Source organism: Zeus faber, assembly GCF_960531495.2.
Source record: "Zeus faber genome assembly, chromosome: 1".
In the NCBI taxonomy this organism is placed as follows: domain Eukaryota; kingdom Metazoa; phylum Chordata; class Actinopteri; order Zeiformes; family Zeidae; genus Zeus; species Zeus faber.
The window spans coordinates 61,798,210-61,821,522 of NC_137193.1; the positions used below are offsets into that span (position 1 = coordinate 61,798,210).

General features: G+C 46.1%; 1 protein-coding gene across 1 annotated transcript in view; it reads right to left on the reverse strand.

The window, feature by feature from the left end:
* Positions 1–4,520: 4,520 nt before the first annotated feature.
* Positions 4,521–23,313, reverse strand: part of grin2da (glutamate receptor, ionotropic, N-methyl D-aspartate 2D, a) — a gene marked incomplete at both ends in the record, with an annotated part of 164,648 nt that continues 145,855 nt past the window's right edge. Inside the window, 6 exons of the mRNA XM_079998209.1 lie at positions 4,521–5,514; positions 5,602–5,997; positions 6,115–6,696; positions 6,832–7,688; positions 14,065–14,235; positions 16,890–16,951. Coding sequence (XP_079854335.1) covers positions 4,521–5,514; positions 5,602–5,997; positions 6,115–6,696; positions 6,832–7,688; positions 14,065–14,235; positions 16,890–16,951 — 3,062 coding nt within the window. The remainder of the gene's footprint in view (positions 5,515–5,601; positions 5,998–6,114; positions 6,697–6,831; positions 7,689–14,064; positions 14,236–16,889; positions 16,952–23,313) is intronic.

Sequence of the window (23,313 nt, forward strand, 5' to 3'; positions counted from 1 at the left end):
CACGACAACTGATTTGGCATCACACTTGAAAAGGTGCATTAATAGGTAAGAGAAAAATAAATAATGCGTCTCCAACCTCCTCTGGAGGGCGGAATTAAATTTCAATACTTTTAAAGTCTCGACCGATTATTGGGTATCCAACCAATTTGTTTAATATCAAATTTCAAAATTGAAATAGTTTGTCTCCTCAGCGTCAGTGAGCATTAAATAAAACTTAAAAAACGGGCTGGTAATTTTTAACACGGGCCATTTTGTAACCCAGTATAACATATTCTGGTATAACATATAAGGACTTATTCGATTGTGAGCATCCCCAATGGACAATATAAAAAAAAAGGTGGGGCTAAGTTTCTCAATATAACAGAATAGGTTGTTCAGGTTGTGCAAGGACCAGTTATAAATGAGGCAAACCAACATTTTAATAATAAGGCCTGGGTTGAAACATAGCCAACCTCCCCTTTAAGGATCACACAGTAAAGAGCAAACATGCTGCGTGAACGTATTTTCGTTAAGAGAGATCCTTTTAAAGCAGTGTACGATCTTCAACTCTGTATTTCCAGTTTAAAGGAAAAGAAAGATTGGTTTTGGAAAAAAAAATAAAAAAACAATAGTTAAGGAACTGGTGTCCAAGTCAAGGGGTTGGTTTTGGCACTGGTACGGAACATGTTTGAATGACACCCAGCCCTTGTGCGACTACGATCCGGTCAGCCAGGGTGCAGGTTAAGGCCAGGCGTGCACGCGTCCCATTCAGCTACTTCACATAGCGCATGGTGGCAGATAGTCGGTCTTAAATGATCAAAAACACAGTTATGCACTGGTCTCTGTTTTCGCCGGCGAGGTAAGAATATTTTGGGTCGAGACGAGAAGAGAGACAGACATATAGACCAAAAAAACATAGATAAAACCGTAAATTCAGTAGACAAACTCATATAACATAGCGTAACATCTTGAAATATACTCTAATATATATTTAGATATGCTTAGTTCGAGATGAAATAAATATAATATATCCACAGATACTCATCTTTGTTTTTCTTCTTAAAAATAGACAGACTTTACATTGGCACAGTGACAAGATGGCGGGACAGTAAGAAGGGGAGGTGGGTGAGGAGAGAAGGAGGGAGGCTCATTTTGATTAACAAAAAACACCCCAAAAACACCCCCCCAAAACACCCTATCTTTCGGCTGGCAGCCACTGTGCTGTGCGGCGGTCCAAGGCGTGTTTGGAGCCGATCCATCGCCGGTCGTGACGTTATGCTGCGTTCCAGTGCGAGAGTCGGGAGTGGGCCGTTCAAAGTTCGTAGTTCCCACATCCAAGTGAAAATCTTGCATTGTTTGTGTTAGGGAAAACATCGCACAAGATTCTACGAGCTACAAAACATATCAAACGTAATACAAAAATTACTAGATCTGTGATAGTTCAGCAAAATAGGGCCGGGGGACCAAAATCCCGACTTAAATAGCCGTTCCTTTGCACTTTCCAAAGTAGCACGACAGATTTTCCCGAGCTCCGATTTCACTGGAAGGCAGCATAGAAAATAACAACGCTCGGAAAGTGATTGGCTGCCAGTGGCCGATGTCACCCAGAATGCTTTGCTGCAGCCTACTGTTGATAAACGACGATAAACATGTTCAGCGGAGTGAGAAACCAAGCGACTGTGTTCAAGGTCCATCCAGTTCTTTCTAGACTTACAGAGAACGGACGGGTTTCTGGTGACTTTTCCATTTAGTTGCGTGTGGCGTGAAAGAATAGTGTGTTCATCACTTCTGTTCATTGAAAACAAAAGCAATAAACTGTTTCCATGTGATGCATCTGAAACAGGATTAAATTCCGCCATTCATGCTGAAAGATGGATATGTGATGTCAGTCTTGATGATTGAGTGCATATGTTTTCAAATGATAAGCATAGATAGTGTTCATGTGATTTAACTGGAGTGAGAAACAATATCCCCAAATATCAAGATGCTAAATAACGGTTTTTTTTCTGTAATGCTACCCACCTCCACAAATATATATGATACACATCTATTATTTTGTTCTTTAAATAAAGACAAACTTTACACATCGACTTCATGTTTGAAACTTTGATTCCCTTTTTTTTTTAACTCCATTTCCTTAACTGAATTAAGATATGGCTCAGATGCAGTTCCAGGCAAAAATGGGAGCTGACCTAGTCCAGAACGGGACAGGAGGACCAGGCCCACAGCTAGCCGCTCGTTCCTCGGTGTTGCAAGACCACCAACAGCGATAACTTGCGGTCCAGTGTCCTCTGGCTAATTACTTGCACTAGGTGGAAAACATGGCTACACAAGCTCTCTAAGTGCTTGACATCGGAGTGTAACTGCTGGTGTCAGCCTTAGCTGTAAATTGGTCACGGACCGGTAGCTGCAGCTCTCGGCTACACATATACAAGGAGGAGATAGTATCCTTAAATCGCTCAGGAGGTTCTCCGGTGTCTTTCACGCATCCTCGCAAGAAACCAGCTTGGCAACTAGAAGCATCTTATGATGGCTACAACTCTACAGCTTTGACGTCTCTTCTCCGTAACCGATGGCCGCGAGAGATTATTTCACCTCACAGACATCGGAAACCAGCAAGTTCTCCATCCAATCACAGGGCCATTCTAGCATAAAGCTAGCGTCAACAAGGTTTTCACTCAAATATTAAACCAACACATTCCATGAGAGATTAGCATAAGGCTATATACAATTCCCTGCACAAATAAGAGCCTTACAAAAAATGTAGCACCATCTGACACTATGTACACTCATTGTCCACCACAAGCAGGCCTGGGCAGCTTTGACTGTTGTTTGATTTTGCCCAGAATCGCATGATGTGTGGCATTTGCAGTCCATTTAGATCGCTTAGTGAACAGTCCAAGCTCATATCTAACCATTAAGCTGTTTCCAAAAGTCTTGCTTTGCCGCTGACTCAACAGCTGACGGAGGTCACAAATTAAACAACTTCTGGTAAATGGCGCGCACTCCTTGAGCCTTCAGACTGTTACGAGTTCCTTCTCCTGTGCAGCTGCAGCACTCTGGATGGTGGCGATCATTACATTAGGTCACATATGAGGAGGGACAAGGGACGATGCCTCAGTTATGAGAAGTCAGGTAGTTGGGAGCGTTTTTGCGTGCATCCCGGCTTAAGTAAAATGGCACAGTGCTAACATCTTATTGGACTGGATACATTTGTCTGATATATAGAACACCACCAGTTACAGCTACGACACTCACAGAGTTAAAGTAAACCCCTCTAAATGATAAAATAATGTAAAATGGCCTAGTCTGAATAATGTATTGCTCAAGAAATTGGATTGGTAAACTGCCATGGCAATGCATGTATACAATGTAGGTTTGGGTTTCTGTGTGTTTGGGTAAATTATGTGCCTGTGCTTGCGCAAATATCATTGTGTGTCTGGAGGGCGAGTTAAATAAAAACACAGTCACTAACGTCAAACAGATAAATGTTAAGCTCCACTTAAGTTTGGCACGCAGCTTTTCAATAAGCGAGCAGACTATCAGTCACAGTTGACTTACCCTGTTGTCGAGAATACAAACACCAAAAAGCACAGACACAAAGAATAACTACACCAAGGAGAGGAGCCAAACATAAGGTGACAGGAGAGGGGAGGGGCATGTAAAGGAGACCAGAACTCAGAGATGAGGGCAGAAGCGAAAAAACATGGAAAATGGGAAGGGGAGGAAGAACAGGAGGAGTATATAGAAGAGGGGGGGAGAGACACATCATTGTTGAGAAAAAACCAAGCTGTCCTCTCCTCCTTAAACAATAAGTCATTGATTATACACAACGACAATGCCGTCAGCAGGCGTCACAGTTCCGCGTGGGTGTAAACAGTTTTGTTAAGGAGAAAGCAAAGAAGGGGTAAGCGCTTTGTTCATGGAGAGAGGGGGGCAAACAAGTGTTCATGATCGAGAACACTGGTTTGTGTTATAGGCTTCCGAGAGCAGTGAGCACACAGTAGTACAAAGTTCCTGAGCCCTCAGTAAGCATTTAAAGTTCTTTGAATGCAAACTAGTCTGCGATGTCAACACCCAAAGCCCTTTGCTGTCTGTCGCAGGGGAGTCTCCATCGGTAATAACACTTCAAAATCAGTTTTGTGGTCTACTCCCTAATACGGTATCAGGAAAACCCAGTGCAGCAAGTGCTCAACTTGTTGCTGGACTTTTGTCTTTCTTTTGTTGTTGAGAGGAACCAATTTGACAGGAATCAAAAGAACCAATAGTAAACTGTAGATTGCTGTTATCTTCCTTTGACTTGCCCCATGGGCTTTGCTTGGCTCTCTAATTGGTTGGTTGGGGAGTCTTTTTATTTGTTTGTGCAAGGGTTTGTTTATTTAGGAAAGGGCTCAGTGTTTAGGATGTACTGTCTTGACTGTTGCAGGGCTAATACATGAGCGACCTCGACGCCTGTGGACTTGTAAATGCGAATTTGGAGCCGAGCCTGTGATTAGCCTTAGTCCTGCTCGTCATCTGACCTCTGGCCCCATTTGGGAACTTCACACTTCACTCTCCACACTGGAGAAATGGGCCGAGCCTCTCCGCGAACAGAGGCTCTTGGCTTTGAGTGGGAGGTGGGGCGACTGGGGGAACCTCTGTGGCTGGGGGACCGAGCGGAGTCTCTGGTACTGCAGTTTGGCACTTGCCGAGGCCATGGAAGAGGGCTGCGGGGCCCCTGGGGTGGATGAGACAACAGAGGGAGAGGAGACAGAGGAGGAGGAGGTAGGAGGAGGAACGTGGATGGGGTGAGAGGCGGTCGGAGGTGCCGGGAGTGCTGGGAGAGGGGGTGGCAAATTAGGGAGGAGGGTAGGAGGGGGAGAGGATTGCCTCCCTCGCTCGCGCTCCCCTCTCTGCGTCCGCTGGATGTTGAGGTTGGACTGGCTGCCAGATTTGGACGTGTTCTGCGCCCGGTCAGGCTTGGAGGATGAGGAGGAGTGGCGTTTGGGTTTTGTGGCACCGACAAAATTCTGGCAGTGGTGGTACAGCTCCTCTTGACTCCGTGAGGTCGCTCGCACCCATTTGGGGGTCTGTTGGTGGTGGGGTGAGTAGCAGGAGGAACAGGCCGCATGCCCTCTCCCCTTGTCCTTTGACCTCCTCTTTGTCTTCTTCTCATCCTGTATGTGGAGCTTGTCCACTGACCAGTACCGTCGAGGAGGTGGTGGGGTGAGAGGGGTCGGCTGCCAGTGGGACCCTGAGCCCCACCCTCTTCCTCCGCCATCACCTACACCCCCACTTGACCCCCATCCACTTTCACCTGCACCCCACCCCTCCCCTTGTACTGGAAATAGGTCATCTCTGCTGTTGATGCTGCCAGACTTCTCCCGAGAAGGGTAGGTGCCAAAAAACCAACCCCCTCCTCCTATCCCCCCCACGGCTCTGCCGTCATGACCCTCCCAGTACCTCTCAAACTTCCCGAACTCTCCAGAGGAGCCATCGTTGTCGGAGTATATGCCCACCACCTTATCCCGCTCCCTCTCCTCCTCTGACATTGTCCTTGCCCTTCCCCGTCTCTTCCCTCTCTCACCTTTCCTCTTCTCCTCCTCTGAATCCTCCTCTTCATCTTCCACTTCCGATTCCCACTCAGGGAAGGACAGGCCCTCTTTTGAGTTCAGCTCCCCCCCTCTGTCGTTCCTTCCCAACAGAGGCCTCTTCTCCCCTTCCTTCCCTTGGGCCTCCCTGTCTGAACCTTTACTCTTTCGGCGTTTGGAAGAGAGTGGGAGTAGAGGGAGGAAAGCAGAAGGAATGGCGTCGGAGGAGGGGTTCCCTGCTCCCCAGAACTTGACGGATGTGGTCGGTTTGCTGCCAGAATCGGGGCACTGCTTGCTGTTCCTCCTCCTGTACTGCCTGTCCTTCGCCCGGCCATCATCCTCATCCCCTCTCTCTTTCTCTTCCCTTTCCCTCCTCTCATTGTCAACGGGAATGTTCCACCCATAGCTCCGGATGGAGCTCTCGCTCTTTTTGCGGTAGGACTCTCGCCTCAGGGGTGGGTAAGAGGTGTAGTCTGGCGTCCCCGCCTTCAGTTCCTCTCTCTTCTCAACCTCCCCTTCCTCTTGTTCTGATCTCTTCCTCTCCCTTCTCTTCACCTTCTCATTTTTCTTCTTTTTCTTTTTCCCTTTGCGCCGCTTGCGTTCCCTCTCTCTCTCCCTCTCTTCCCTCTTTTTCTTCTTCCGCCCCTTCTTTCTCCTCTTCCTCTCATGCTCCCTCTCTTTGTGGTGCCTCTTGTCTTCCCTCCCCGTTGCTCCTCCGCCACGGCTTGTGGCTGCGGTTGATGCCCTCCTCCCACGTTCTCTCTCCCCCCACGACGCCCACCATTCTTGGAGTTGGGCTAGCTGGCTGCAGGCCCTGTCTCGGACATAATCCCTCTGAGGGCGTGGCTTCCGTGGTGGGACAGGTGGGGGTGGTGGGCTACAGGGCAGGGAGCGCGATGATAAGCGTCGGGACCTGGCCTTCCTCCGGGAGCCCAGGAGCAGGCTTGACTCCTCGGTCAACAGGTCAGAGTCGTAGTCATTGCCATCCAACGGGAATTCCCGGTCTCCCGCACGGTACCGGAAGCTCAGCGAGGAGTTGTAGGAGCTGCTGCTGGTGCAGGAGGATGCAGAGTTGGAGCGAGAGAGTGAAATGGAGGAGGAAGAGGAGGACGAGGAGGATGTAGAGGACGAAGATGAAGAGGAGGCGCTGGAGGAGGAGTAGAAGCGACGTGGAGAGGAGGGGGTGGTGGGGGTATGTGTTGGGGAGGAGAGAGAGATGGGCAGTGGGAGAGGAGGCGGAGGTCTCCGTCCTCTCCTCACACCTCCGTCCCTCGATCCATACCTCCCTCCCCCTCTCCTCCCTAGAGGCAGAATATTTTCGTACAGGGGGCCACCGGAGCCCTTTCTCCTTGCCTGGCCAAGACTGCCTCGTCTCCAGAGGCGGTATGGGGAGGATGGGAGTGGTGGAGGTGGCTTGGAAATAAGGTGTGTTAGGCCTTGTTGGGGACCTTTAGTCGGCAGACGTGGCATCCCTGAGGCCTTGGGGCCCCGTGGGTTAACCTTGGGCGTCTGTTGGACCACTCCTGCCTGTTGTTCGGTGTTGGCTCCGAGTCCCTCTGGATCTATTGGTCCGTAGTAGCGCTTGTACTCATCGAGACCAGTGTCTGCTGCACCACCACTTGCGCTTGCAGCTCCCCCAGACATGGTCCAGTGCGGTCCCAAGTTCGGTTGGTACTGCTGCTGGACCTGGAGCTCGGATATTCCCCCGGCAATCCCTCCAATGCCCACCACTCCGCCCACAGCCATTACTTTCTCTGGCTTTGGTCTGTTCCAGCGATCTACTACGGCAAGTCTGCGGTCGTGGCGAGGCAGGAAACTGGAGCAGGGCATGGGCCCCTCTAGTAAGGGGCTGTTTGAGGGGCCCAGGGCCATCGCAGAGTGGCCAGTTGTGGGCGGGGACCCAGGTAACATGGTGTAGACCTGGCCCTGTTGCTGCTGTTGGTGATGCTGCTTCTGCTGCTGCTGCTGCTGCTGCTGCTGCTGCACCATGGCGATGGCAGTCGTGTTGGTTATGGTTGCAGTGACAAGGTGTTGCTGGGTAGGTGGGGGCATGGTGGGCACAGTGTGGTACTGCGGCAGAGAGCTTTTGATGACCCCCGGTGCTGTCTCATCTTCAAACTTGCAGCAACTGTACATTCCCTGGGTGGAGAGATGAGAGGGAAATTATAACAAAGTCCGGCTGTCAGGCTGTCAAGTCCTGTAGGTAACCAGCAAATGTATGTGTTGGATCGTGTAACGAAAGGGAAATGTTTACAGGCTTGAAAATAAGAATGACAGACAGGCTGTGGAATATGATGCCATTGACCATAATTACCCTCATAATCCAGTCGTAATTGAGAACAGTGAACTTTTTACATGAAAAATTAAGTGAAGGGAAATTTAACTCTAATTTTATGTCTTCTTGCTATTGCCACACAACATCTGTTTATAAAATCAACTACATTATAATATATTTCTAGGTTAACTGCGACTTTACGTTGATCCAAAGAATTACTTCTTGGGCACCAATAAACCAAAGTCACCCATTTAAAAAACGCAGATACCCCAAGTTTACAAGCTAACCCTTTCTCATATCTGTCATTATAACCTTTTTAGAATGACAGGGCCCCGAGTTTCAACTGTAGCTACTGAATTATATGCTTCTTCCCCATATCATGAAGGCTACTGCACATACAAGAGATGTCAAAGAATGAAATGGCTCTCCCAAATGTACCCAGTGTGTGTCTCATGAAAAGAGCAGAAATATTTTCTGGACTTGTCTGGATTACCTGGATTTATGTCCTACTGTCATGTTAATGGCTGTAGGGAACTTAACGGTGGAATATTCATTACACATATATTTGCATGTATAATAAAACCACCATTTAAAGGCTAAATATGCTTTTTAGTTATTTTTATATTTCAGGGCAGTGGACACCTGAACTGTATAAATGCATGTCAGAAGCCGCCGAGAGGACAGTCATTAACAACGGAAGGTTTTTGTGTCTATTAAACAATTTCCCAGAATCCATTGCAGGGGATTTCGAGGCTTTGCGGGTTTGTGAGCTATAGCTGGATTTCCTTGAATTTATTATTCATTCTCTGTTCACCATATTGTACCTTTATCTCCAGTCCACGCACTGCATAACCACCACTATCAACACTCAGCACTATTCGCACAAACAGACCTCAATTTGAATGGAAAAAAAATAATCCACCTTTCTTTTCTCGCCGTCTGAAGCAATGAGAAAACGCTCAAGGTTATTTCTGCTTTCCCCGTCTCCCCGTCTCTCCCTCACCGCCCCAACTCGGACTAAAGCAGACGTTGACAGGACCGACCATGAAATATTAATGACAATTTCCCAGAAACTTTGTACCCAGTTTATGAAGCTTTTTTTTCCACGGTCGTTTTTGGTTGATCATAGCGCAACCTATCACGGCAGTAAAATTGGGAAAAGTTTATTCAGCGAGGCAGGTGGGTAAAATAAAATAAACCTGAGAAGAAGAAGCGGTCATTTAATCTCAAATGGAGGGGGTTTGAAAGCGTTGGAACTCATTTGTCATAGTTGGGTCAATAATGTGAACATACGAGAGGCAGATGCCATATTCTCTATGAGAACCAGCCATGCGGTGCAGCGCTCGCCTGTTTACTCCAAACCAATCAGCAGAACGACGGCTGTGCTCGATTACAGACAATCGATCAATCTGCTGTCAGTTGTCTTCACAGCAGCAGTGTAAAGAATTGGGCCGTCCGCGTTGCACAACCAGCTGCCTGCGTCGGCAGCGTTCCGAGACAGGAAGTTTCATCAAAGTCATTGAGCTGCGTCCCAAAAGGCAGCTCGAAATTATGACTTCTGAGGTGCCTTCATTTGGCTGACATTGAAGGCAGCATCCTCCACCGTGTATCCTTCACCGGGTGAGCTTTCCCATGGCACTTTGTGAGAGTGCCCACTGCTATTTAATATGTATCCTAGTTTGTGGGGTGGAAAAAATGCCCGCTGCCTTGGAGGACTACAGACTACAGTCAGGTGCAGTGGCGGTCCTGGCTCCTTTAGTGTTGTAGGCCAAGAGCCTCGCCCCCCCCAACTAACTTTAGCTGTGCACCATTTCCTCCAACACCAAGCTAAAAATAACAGTGTTTGATAACTCACACTACTCTGGAAATTGTTAAGATGGTGTTGTTGGGAGACTACCTAAACAAGCAATTCAGAGCGTTTGGAAGGCTGAATGTTAAATGGTGGGATTCTACATTAAATAAAAAAAGAGTTGGGGCTTGCCATCATTTTGCTCAATAACGCTCAATTACCCTTACGTTTATTTTCAGCAACTAGAGAGGTATGATAGAAAACAATACAACCTCACTTATGAACCACAATGGGTTTGAAACAACACAAGCCAATACAATTTTGACAGCTTTGGATCTATTCTGCAAATCAGGCAATTCGTATTGCAATATGAGTATATTTTTGTGTAATACAGGGAGGTGGAGCATTTGGTGACCTGCTTGCATATTGTGACCTGCTTGCATTTTGTGCTTTGACGTCTGATGGTTGGGCGTCATGCCGCTGCCACCTACTGTATATCACCTACGCCTCTGATCGTCCACTGGTCAGACGCCTTTGCAGTCAGGCTGCCTGTGAAGTATACCTACTAGTCAGGCTCCGTGGCAGCTGCCAGCTGCCGACTGTCTGAGACCGAGCAGGTTCTAGCCTTCCAGCGGGTGTTAACCAGAATAAATGACGCTCGCTGGAAACGAAGCCTCAAAGCTTCCGCATCGCGTCGATTTTTCACCACCTGTTCTTCACTTTGGATGTTGAGTGCCAAAGTCGTGAATCAATGAATTAAAAGGTTGTCTTGGACGTGGTAAACTCTTTCCATAATAGACCTAGCCAGACTCTTCCCACCCCATCGTAGCCAAATGTGCTTCAATTAACCACTAAACACAGCCGGTGGTGAAAAGCCGTGTAAATCACAAAGGTTTTATTATAACTGCGCGTAAGTGTGATTCATGATATCGGTATGAATCAGACACCTCTTGAGGACACAATGACATAAGCTTCCTGAAAATGATTGTCCCCCCCCCCCCCCCCTCCCGTGACAAGGGTCTGTCTGGTGGAGAGATTGGGGGAACGACACTGTCTCGAATTATGACTCAGCAGGCCTCACGAAAACCGGCACCACAAAAAGTAAGGAAGACCCTGGGCGATTCAAGGACTGGGTCGGAGTGCTTTGTTGAACCTTTAAATGTATTTTCTGTAACGGTAACATGGAGCAGATAGCTTTTGGGAGGTAAAGGGGCATAGCCGATGTTTCTGTGGTGTGCTGTGAATCGATGAATAGAGAAGTGTTGTCAAGGACACATTGCATTACGTCATTTAGCACTCCTTTGTCCAAAGCAACTTACAATAAGTCGATTTTGTCGGTAGTAGTCAAACCAACTGTATCAAAGTCACAGCTAAACCTTCTCTGGGGATAAGTACCTTTGGTAGAGTTGGAATTCGGATGATTTAGAGGAAGGATAAGGTAAAAACGCCCATTATTGTTCCCTCAAAGTCAATGTCCTGTTCCATATTTCCTTTCAGAGGAATAAAGCACTTACTTTGCTTGGTTGGGTTGATATAATTCAAGACATAATAACCTTTCTACCTAGTAACTGGTATAGGTTTATACAGTAAATCGTATATTCCGGCATATACCAGAAATCCCCTATAAAGCCTATTTCTTATTTTCCACGTCAACAGTTTTCCTTCACTTTCTTTCTGCTGCGGTCTCTCCCTTCTTTCTGCCACCTCCCCCCACCTCGCTCTGTCCTCCCCCGAACCGTTGCGCTCCTCTACACCTCCACCACCTCCACGCCACCCGACACTTCCCTCTCCTCCTCCCCCGCTTGTCATTCTCCCTTACCAACTTCCCCTTCTGTCTTTCACTCTGTCTTGACTTGTGTTTTGTGCCTGGATATAATTTGATGAGTAATTGTCCTTGGTTGTTCTTCTTTTGTTTCATTATTTATTTGTGTAATGAGTTATTTTTATGTCATTATCTCGATTCATCAAGGATTTAAAAAAAGACAATGCAAGATTCAAGAGCTCTTGCCTCTAAACAGCCTCTTTCCTCTTTGATTTCCTCGCAGAAAACAAATGGTTTAGTGTGTGGAGGAGCCATTAGAGATGTGTGAGGAGCCTCAAACGAACCCGTAACCTACCACTCCAGTTTGGGGAACTCCCCTTAGTGTTTGCCCTGGTGTTCAGGCTCGTCCTTCACAAATGGAAATATCACATTTATTTTGTAGCGATTCTCAGCCTTTTTCTCATCATTTTGGTGTGTATCAGGCCAAGGACTCCATTTAATAAGATTGAGCCTCTTGGGAGCCCAATCTGAGAAGATTGTTATGGTCTAGATCGTAACTTAACTAAACTATGATGGTCATCGTACATTCTTGAACATCTCACATCTCACATCATGTGAATTAAATAATCGTGAAGTTTAACTATCAATCGTTTTGCTGGGGACCCCCTGGACCCTCTCGAAGGACCCCCGGTGGTCTCCGGAACCCACATAGAGAACCACTGTTCTACTGTACAGTGTACCTAAATGCCATTTGCCGTATCTGTATCTGGTTACAAACTGGCTCTCCACTCTTTGTTATTTTACTTATTGAACGGTGGGTGATTGCATGAAAGAAATTGTGACCACACCCCTGAAATTCCAAATTTTATTTTGGTCATAAATGCCTCCGCGTCGCGCAGTCTTATCCCGGTCATCCCTTTTTCCCAAAGTCAACTTAATTTTTCTTCCATTTCTTCTCCTTCATCCCCTCCTATGACTCTATCCTGTCTTCTCCCTCAACTCCTCTCCATTACCTCTCACCCTCCCTCCCTTCCCCAAACCTAAACCTAAACCTTCCTCCACTCGTCGAGTCTCCGCTGGGGCCCAGGACTGAGCTCCGGTGTGTGAAATTTATGACTGAACCTAAACTAAATAAGCCCTTCTGCTCGAACCAGTGGCTGGTGTGTGCTGGAGCTCTGGGGGCCCGGCTGAGTACCCGCCAAGGACAGCAGAAGCCATCCAGGCGTAGCTCATCTCCTGGCCCGCCACACTGTACCTCCACCGCTGACTTGCCAGGGAGTCAGTCACCTTTATCATTTTAAAAGCTGAATTCCACGCTGTTCTGCACAAAAAAAACCTCTCTCAGGTCCTTAACCTGCTCCACCTTCCCGTTCATCTGAAAGCCCTCGAAACGCAGATAAAGTGGATTTCAGAGTGAAGAGCTCAATGGACAACCTTAGCGCTTTCACCCGATCTGAGTACATGTAATTACGTGAAAAGCAAAAAACTGAGGTCAGGTCAGATGCTTTGAAGTACAGTTTCATTGTGTGTTTGACGAGGAGGTTGCGTATGTCCTTCTCACACACGGTCATTTAAATGGAAGTGTTTATACGTCAATCCTGGCATTCTAAACCAAACTAAAAAGGTAAAACAACCCTTTTAATAAACTGGATCTCAATTATGAGACTTACAAGTAAATATATTTTGTGAACAAATATATAAACATGTATCTAAAGAAATAAATAGAGTATATTGTGTATTAAAAGCATGGCTTACTCCCGGCTTACACATTTCACCCAAACCCCAAACTCCACCCTAACAATAAGTTTTGGAAGTGTCATGATCTCCGCCTTGTTCTACCTTCCCCTCCCTCGCCTTACCTGTCCCATTAGCCCAACTCCATTCACCTGCGCACACAGCTGTTCCAGATCTGTAATCTAACCCCTATATAAGCCTCTCTCACCAGTCACCCATTGCCAGATTGTCCTCGATGCTTGCACCAGACTCTCCAGCGTTCTCCGGACTGATTCCCTGCTACCGACTCTGCCTCGCTCCCACCACGTATCCTGCCTGCCACTCCGCCTGTCTTCTGTCTGCACTCCTCGTTATCCAACCTGCCTGTCCGCGACGATGTATCCTGCCTGCTCCCTGCTTGTCTTCCGTCCGCTCTACAAATAAAAGACATTATCAAATATCCCTGCCTGTCTTTGTGCTGCGATTGGGTCCTAACCACACCCGTTACAGGAAGTAGTTGTCAAGTTAGTCACCTTGCTTTCGGTGATGAGACTACCCATATTTCAATATCAAAAGGGTCTGATATTAAGAAATGGGAGACATATTAATCAACAGAAAATATTTTTTTACCAATTTTTTTATTATGGCTTGTCTTTGTTTTAAAGTAAACAATGCAACCCAATGCAAGTCTAGCTTGTTTTTTGTAAACAAGAAAGTAAAAAGTTTAAGCTTTTTTCGTATTAAAAGTGGAGGTGGATACTTCCAAAAAAGTCCTGCCGTGTTTTTGCTCCACCCTTCCACTAATCAGCTAATTTCACTGGCCAATTGGACCTCTGGGTTGATGCCAATTGGCAAATCTGCGCAGACGACTCAAAATCCCGCAGTGGTTTTTCTGACATTTCTGGACCTGGATTTCCTACCACCAGTGAAAAGTGGTGGAGCCGCCGAATCACTGGGTGGTGCCTGGCTCACTCACCCTGCTGAGCGCCAGGAGGAAGTCCATTCCACCGGAGCGGCTCATACAGTGCCGTAGCTTCCAGTAGACCAGGTGCTCCCAGGCGAACACCAGCAGACTGAGGCCCATGGCCACCAGCAGCATGTAGAACACACCCGCCATGTTGTCGATGTCCAGCTTGCTGCTCATCACCTGGAGGGGGGGAGGGGAGAGGGGGAGGAAAGGAGAGGAGGAGGGGAGGGGAGAGAGGAGAGGAAGAAGGGAAGAGACAGGGGATAGGGGAGAGGAGGAGGAGGAGAGAGGGGCGATAGGAGAGAATAGGAAGACAGGGAGGAGAGGAGAGGGGGAGGAGGGGAGGAGGAGAGAGCAGAGGAGGAGGAGGAGGAGGGAGGAGAGGGAGAAGGGAAGGGGAGGGGATGGGAAAAATAAAAATAGGATATTGGAGAGGGCAGGGGAGAGAGGAGGTGAATAGGTGAGATGCAAGGAATGAGAGGATGAGGAATTGAAAGAAGATATGAGGATAAGCAGAGAGAAGTGGGGGGGCATGATGGAAGAGGTGAGGAGAACAGGAGGAGAGAGAGGGGTAGGTGGAGGGGGGTGAAAAGAGGAGCGTTAAGGATAAAGAAGATGAAAGAGGGGAGGAGAAGAGATGAGATGGGAGAAGGAGAAACGTGAGCCAGGTAAGAAATAGAGGGAGGGAGAGAGAGAGAGAGAGAGAGAGTTATTTATTGCTTAAAAGAGGTGATTTGTCTCCCCGGCGCAGATAAAAAGTTAATTACAACCAGCAGAACAATAGGGAGTCGTCGTGCTTTGACAGCGTGTCGGCCAATTTAAAACATCTGTGACACACACAGTTTGGTGAAAAAATACCAGTCATAGTTATAATAGTAATAATAATTGCAATAATAATTATTGTAATAATAATAATAATAATAATAAAAAGAATAAATATAGCTGCAGGCCTCAATACAAGGGGTCCAGCTTAGTCATTTTAGGTACCTGTTACAATTTTCCTGGTTCTGTGAAACACTGCACAAGTTCCACCGAGCAGCCCTCTGCTTGTTGGCTGTAAATCCCTGTTTGTCATCGGTATAACACACAGTGAGGCTGAGTGGGGCAACGATGATGGAGCGGCATAACGACGCGGTGACAATTTTCGGTGGATAATTTATGATTTTCCAGGTCCTAGTTTTTCCCACCCATTCCGATTCCATGAAACACATCATGGACAGTTTATATGTTACGACTTCCTCGAATCCCGCAAAGAAAGGAGGGACATAATGCTGCATCTAACACGGGGTTGAATGTTAACAGAATGTTTTTATTTCGAAAAAGAGCAGAAGAGATCAACTCGTACATTGTGAATGGACATCCGGAGCCACAACTTGCACATACAGTATGTAACGAATTGGATGATGATGTCATAAAGCGTCTTCCTGCACAAACTCATCTCCTGCTCCACCACCCAACCAGAACTTGTAGAACGTTGGCGTATCGGCGATGCGCGCCCGGCTACTTCCCAGCCATATTTAATTGGTTTAACACAAATTCCTGCTTCAAATGTAGATCGATATGGATCAAACTTTAAACACAAGATGACTGAAACGTCCCAGTTGTAACGGGACCTCAACTGTGTCCGTGGGTTCAGCGGTTGTTGTGTTGCTGACACTTCTAGCCAAAATAACACCAAGAAGAATAATCCAGTGGGCTGGACCCTGAATAATAATAATAAATCTAAATCAAATCAAGCATCCACCCCCCACACCCGCAAGGCCGGGACATCCTGACGTGCTGACGGTGCACTGCTGCCTCACAGCATTAAGGTCCTGGGTTTGATTCCCGCCTGGGGCGCTGTTGGCACCGTGCTCTGGGCGGGTTTCCCAAATAGGTGCCTTTCTGTGTGGAGTTTGCATGTTCTCCCCGTGCTCACATGGGGTTTCCTCCACCTCACGTCAGTAAGGACCCCCCCCCCCTCAAAAACATGCACACATCATCGTCTGACCAGCGATGGACACTTATCACCTGGTCCCCGGGCGCGTCCACGTATGTTGCCCACTGCTCCTGGCTGTGGCCCCGGAGGAAGGACAAGCCAGTATGGGTTAAATGCAGAGGAACCATTTCACCGGCCACCATCCAAAGCATGTGTTGTGGTGTGTTGTGTGACAAATAAAGATTTTTTCTTTGTTTCTTCATCAGAGAGGGTCTTCAATCAGAATCACCTTTTGCTACATTTACAGTTGTTCATTTGCAATATTTTGCAATATTATGAAACAAAACTACAAAAAAATGACAAAAACACGTGAATATCAGTTATCATGGTTTCAGTGAATACCATCAATAACCAGAACTGGTTTGACAAAACCTAACGATATAACATAGCATTGGTCCTTTAAATTCGTAAAGTGGAAATCCTGATTGGTTGGATTTATTAGGTCCCGCACCTAATAAGAGATTGGAGCTACGCCCACTCGACTACTGGAGTAACTTTGCGCTCTTTGGTTCCTGAGTCGTGTTACTGCAGAGACAGAAGAGAATGACTGTTTGAATATTTAACACAAGTTCAATTGACAAGGGGGCGTGTCCTACAATCAAACTGACCACGCCCACCCAAACCTAACCACACCCGCATTGTGAGGAGGAGGAGGCGGGGAAAACCATAACTTCCGGATGTAGAGGCTTTTTAAGTGAGTTGACTTTAGCTAGATCTGATGTTGGTTGACAAAAAGAACATGAGGTGTCACCCCAACTGTGAACACAACCAGGCCCCGCCCCTTCAGTCATCACGTCACTTGGCTCCGCCCCATCATCATCATGCATGGCAGGCTGCACGGACGTAACAAACATACCTCGATCTTATCATTGTGGCAGATTCCCGACAGCCAGAGACGTTCCAACATGTCAATCTCATCTGCAAGAAAGAAAGAAAGAGGAGGGAAAGAAGGAGGAAGGATGGAGGGAATTAAGGGAGAGACAGAGAGAAAGAGTTAAAACAGGACTCTGAAAAGAGAGAGGATGAGAGCCGCCCTTTGTGGTTATGGTCCTTTGTCAGGTGGGTGTTTGAATCCCTGGGGGGGTAGACCGAGCAGAGGAGTAGGAGAGGAGGTATATTGTGTTGTGTGGAGAAGAAGGAAAGATGGAGGGATGATGAAATACAATGATAGCGGAGAGAAAGATTGCATGTGTGTGTGTCGACAGTGGGGGGGGAGAGATAGAGAGAGAGAGAGAGAGAGAGAGAGAGAGAGAGAGAGAGAGCCTTTGATGTGAGTTAGGAAATTACCTGCTGCATGTAGAGGGTGAAGCGACACACACACACACACACACACACACACACACACACACACACACACACACACACACACACACACACACACACACACACACCAGATTACTGTGGTGCAGTGAGACTCAGCACAAGCCATAAATGCTTTAATCAAAAAGAATACACGAAAGAGTGCAAGAGAGAAAGAGCAGAAAATGTAATGCACACACACACACACACACACACACACACACACACACACACACCATTCACCAGTGTCTGGAGCCCGTTAACGTATTAACAGACCTTGGGGTTAATTAACAGCAGTCAGACAGGACTGCTGGGATTAGACCCCCCCTCCGCCATGTTGCCCATAATATCACATGTGATCTGCTCTGAGAATAAAAAAACACAAGTACCACCCAAACACCGACCCCCATATAATGTCACTTTCCACTCCCACCCCACTCAGCCAATTCACAATGGTGTCATTACTGAGACTTCAAAATCATGAATTATTATTATTATTATTATTATTATTATTATTATTATTATTATTATTATTATTATTATATTACAGATTCATTATCATAATATATATTTATTATCATATGATACATTCATTATCATATCATACATTTATTATCATATTTGTGACCACGCTGAGTCATGATTCTATGAATAAACGTCCATGTTTTTTTCTTCATATCACGCATACACTTCTCAGGACCTAAAGTAAAAAAAATACTGAGCCTGAAATGTTTTTGACCAGGGGGGTCGTGGTTGGTCAAACAACAAAGAATTGCACAGATTTATTTCTCTATAACAGTATGGCGTCGATCATTGACGCCAAAGTTGCAGCGGTAACTGTAGCGGTAACAAGGTGGTATGTGGGAGTGCACAGGCGGCAGCTATGTGACTGGGATCTAATTAATGACCAATGAGCACTTTCTTTCCACTGGTACAGTGCCTCAGTGCCTCAGTGCCTCCTGGAGCACACCGTGCAGAAATAAGCGTCCGGCTCCCTTCATTTGTGGCACCAAGTACCAAACGGCGTGCAATCTCGAATAGTTTCCTCTATCCATGCCCAACACCATTTGTTTTCTTCCTCAACTAAGGCCTTATCTTCCCCAGGTTACAAAAGCTTCCATTGCCATTTTTGAACACCACATCAGCGCTATAGCGATAGAAAGTAGCTCGTTGTTCATTGGATAAAAAATAATTGCGCCAGTCTCATACCATTGGTAGGTGAAATATCGCTTTGCTTCGCTGAACATGATTGCATAAACCACATCCAAAACAAAATCTGACGTGGAGTGAGGAGAAGAGTTTGTGAATCTAAAACGGCCATACGCTGGAAATCAGGCCTGGTGCCGCAGAACTTTAAGCTCTGACTTTTACACACCAACACATCAGGCTTGTTGTGGTACCTTCCTACGCTACCTACCACATCCCGAATCTATCTTGGGTCCCAGCACAGCTCTTCTGTGGAGGGTGGAGAAGGTTGACTGGCTAAAGATCCACTGGGTTTCCACCAACATGTTTTAGAAAGGCAGCCATATCCAGGAAAGAGCCGACGGAACAGTATTTACATTTGTCAGGAGGAAGATATCTTATAGTTCCTTCACAGAGCCCGCTTCTGCACCGCTTTCCAACAAAGAACCAACGTTAATCCAGCCTTACTGTAATCCTAACCCTGACCCTTACTCAGCCTTAATCCTAACCCTAACCCCAACCTGAACCCACAAGGCCAAACACCCGCCTGAGTATTTCTGAGGATCATCTGCTGATCCAGGCGACCACCACACACTGCGTTCGCACTGTCAGAGATAAACACCATTTCCACAGAGGAGCCTTTCTCAGGAAGGACAGGAAGACATATTTCTTGTTCTTCCTCAGAGTGTCATCGATAAATCTTAAAACGTTATAGTGCAGTAGGCTTAATGGGTTTCAAGGGTTCTGCCGACCGTGACAACCGTCACTTTTCAATACCTGCGGGGGGGGAATAGAATGCTTAAATTGGACAAAAGTCATGTTGTATTGTTATCCTGAGAAAAAGAGATAAAAGGCTGAGCATGTATTAGGCCCAGGAGAGATTTGGAATCAACATTCAAGTAATTATTGTGGATTCTCTAACCAGGGATTTGTAGATGGAAGACGTCATTGAGGACACATTAGGGGTAACTGGGCTCCAAGCCAGATCTTTATCATCTTTATACCAGTGGATCTTAACCTTTTTCATATCAAGGACCCAAAATTTTGATACGCATTAAGCAATGGAACCCCATTCATAAGATTTTATCTCTGGGGCCCCGAACTGAGCTGACCTGAGCAGATTTGTATTGTTAGATCTGATTTAGTGTCCATTCTATACTGTGGTTGGGGAGATAACTGTGAAACTAGGATTCAAACAGTCATTATTCCACAATATCTAAAGGCGCTAACGTCTTGAAATGAAATCAGTGTGAAATTTAACTATTGATCACCCCTTGGAACCTCTCCAGGGAGCACAAACCCCACATTGAGAACCACTGCTCCATACATACTGTGCAGAAACCTGTCCTCTATGTGTAGATCATCTACTTTTTATGATCTGGTTGGTTTTCATCACATTTGGCAGCACAAAGAAGCTTCTCCTGAAAAACTGTCAAAAATTAAATAGGCACCGGCCATCCAGAAGTTCAGCTCACGCAGTGTCCAACATGCAGAGGGGAAATAGATCATTTTTAACGGATCTATAAAGACTTAATTATTTTTTACGACACAGCGGCTGGGGTCAGGACCAGCACGCAGGGAGGAGCAGATCCAGGAGGTGATAACAGTTTCAGCACTCCCAAGAAACCACTTGTGGTTTTAACTGTGTGTAGAGTTCAGTCAGCAGGGCGGAGTTCCTTCATCTTTAGGGAGTCTTTGTTTGTGTGGGTGTGCTAGCTGCTTTGGTGAAGATACATGGATATGTCTTTGAGCAGGGAGGCAGAGAAGAGGTTTCTGGTTCTGAAGAGGTCTCTGAAGCTAGGTCTATTGCTGTGCTATTGCTGCGTTATCATTGAATGATATTAGATTAAAGTACAAAATACAGAGGGCCTTGAGGGGGAAAAGGGGGCCTCCAACCCCCCAATTGACAAATAAAACCTCCGAAAGCTTCACATTTTAATTTCAATGCTGTTGTTGGGAAAGAGGGTGAACCTTTGCCTTAATATTTGTAACCAGTTGATACCATGCTGTGTGTGATATTTAATTTAATTGAGTTTAGCATTTTGTCTGATGTGGAGGTTGAGCTGTAAGGGGAGAAATGTGGGAACCTCTTGGTAACACTTTACTTGGATAGTCAAACGTTAATACTCAATACTAATGGTTGAAAGTTACCATCTCTAGAGTAATACCCAAACGTAACCATCTCTAGAGTAATGCTTAAATGTAACCATCTCTATAGTAATACCCTAAACGTAACCATCTCGAGAGTAATACCCAAAATAAATCATCTCGAGAGTAATGCTTAAACTTAACCATCTCTTAATTAAAACCCAAACGTACACACATCAATACACACGTATGCTTACAATGACCATAACCGTACCACACCATCTCTAAATATAACCATCTCTATAGTAATGCTTAAACATAACCATCTCTATAGTAATGCTTGAACTTAACTATCTCTAGAGTAATACTTAAACATAACCATCTCGAGAGTAATGCTTAAACTTAACCATCTCTTAATTAAAACCCAAACCTACACATATCAGTACACACGTATGCTTACAATAACCATAACTGTACCACACCATCTCTAAATATAACCATCTCTATAGTAATGCTTAAACATAACCATCTCTAGCGTAATACCTAAACTTTACCATCTCTCGAGTAATGCTTGAACTTAACCATCTCTAGTGTAATACCTAAACTTAACCATCTCTAGAGTAATGCTTAAACTTAAACTTAGCAGCACCAACAACAGCACCAGCAGCAGCAGCAACGACAACACCAGCAGTGTCAATACAAGCAGCAGACAACAGCACCAACAAAAACAGCAACAGCAACAGCCCACAAGCTAAGACGTCACCAGGACCGGAAATGGTAACTCTCACCGGAACCAGAAATCTCCTCATCTGTATTGAGTCAACCGTGTGTACCATCTCATCTCAACAAAGTAAAGCACAGCAAAGACGTCACCGAAACTGGAAGTGGTAGCCCTCACCAGAATTGGAAATTTCAACTGTGTGCACCATCTCATCTTAATCCAGTCACCAACATCAACACCAGCAGCAACAACAGCAAAACCAAAGCAGGAGCAACAACAGCAACGCACACACAAAGGCCTCATCAGAACCGGAAGTGGTAGCTCTCACCGGAACCGGAGAAGTCACTCAGGCTAGAGATATTAGAGATGTTGAGTTGAGGTACAATGTTAGCGATATTTAAATTAGGGTATAAGGTGAGAGATGGTTAAGTTTAGGTATAAGTCTAGGGATTGTTATGTTTAGGTATAATGTTCGAGATGATTAGGTTAAAGAAAAAGGTCAGAGATGGTTAAGTTTAGGTATAAGGTTAGCAGCGGCAACGACAACACCAGTTAAGGTATAACGTTAGCAGCACCAACAACACCACTAGCAGCAATGACAACACTAGCGGCTACTGTACCAGCAGCAACAATAGCAGCAGCAAAAACAGCAGCAACAGCAGCAGCGACAGCGCACAAGTGAAGATGTCACCGGAACCGGAAGTGGTAGCTCTCAGCGGAACCAGAAACCTCATGTGTATTGAGTCAACAGTTCTCAGGGAAGCAACACACAGCAAAGACGTCACTGGAACCGGAAGTGGCAGCCCTCACCAGACACTGAGATTTCAACTGTGTGCACCATCTCATCTAAATCCAGTCATGGTGGATGGTTAAGTTTAGGTATAAGGTTAGCAGCAGCAACGACAATTCCAGCAGAAACAATAGCAGCAACAGAAAACAGCAGCAGCAGTAGTAGCAGCAACAGCGCACAAGCGAAGACGTCACCGGAACCGGAAATGGTAGCTCTCACCGGAACCAGAAATCTCATCTGTATTGAGTCAACAGTGTGTACCATCTCATCTCAACAAAGTTACGCAGAGCAAAGACGTCACCGGAACCGGAAGTGGTAGCCCTCACCGGAAACTGGAATTTCAACTCTGTGCACCTCAACTTAATCCAGTCACGGTCCTGTAATTAGCGTCCCTAAATTACGGGTCAAGTTTTTCATTCTGACCTTGGGAGGGAGAGCCTTTTGACTATCTCTCCGAAGACACACCCTTCTCATAATCCTCTCACTGTAATATCACAACAGAAACTACAATAACAGCAACAGAAATACCAACAGTAGCAGCAGCAGCAGCCACAAAAGAACAACAGCAGCAGCAACATCAACTCCAGCAGCAGCAACAAAAAACAACAGCAAAAAAAAGACAACAGCAACACACACGCAAAGAAGTCACCGGAACCGGAAGTGGTAGCTCTCACCGGAACCGGAGAAGTCACTCAGGTTAGAGACGGTTAAGTTGAGGTATAAGGTTAGAGGTGTTTAAGTTAGGGTGTAGGTCTAGAGATGCTTAATTATAGCCATAAGGTAAGGTTAAGTTTAGGTATAAGGTTAGCAGCAGCCGCAGCACCAGCACCAGTAACACAGACAGACGGACAGACGGACAGACAGACAGACAGACACACAGTATGTCAGTCAGTCCGTCATAGACTGTAGCGAACAGCAAGGTTTTTAACCTGCTTTTAAAAGTATTCAGTGTGGGGGCCTCTCTCAGGTCCCTCGGCAGGGTGTTCCATTTACTTGGGGCATAGATCCAGAAAGCAGCTTCTCCTGTTTTAGAGTTGGTACAAGGGATAGTTAAAAGACCACTGCCTGTGGACCTGAGAGTTCTTGCTGGTTTGTGTATAATTAGCATTTATTTTATATACTGAGGTGTGTAGTGGAAAAAACCGCATCTAACAATTAAACTGAAGAAGAGAAGTTCGAGAGAGTCGAGGTCTGAAG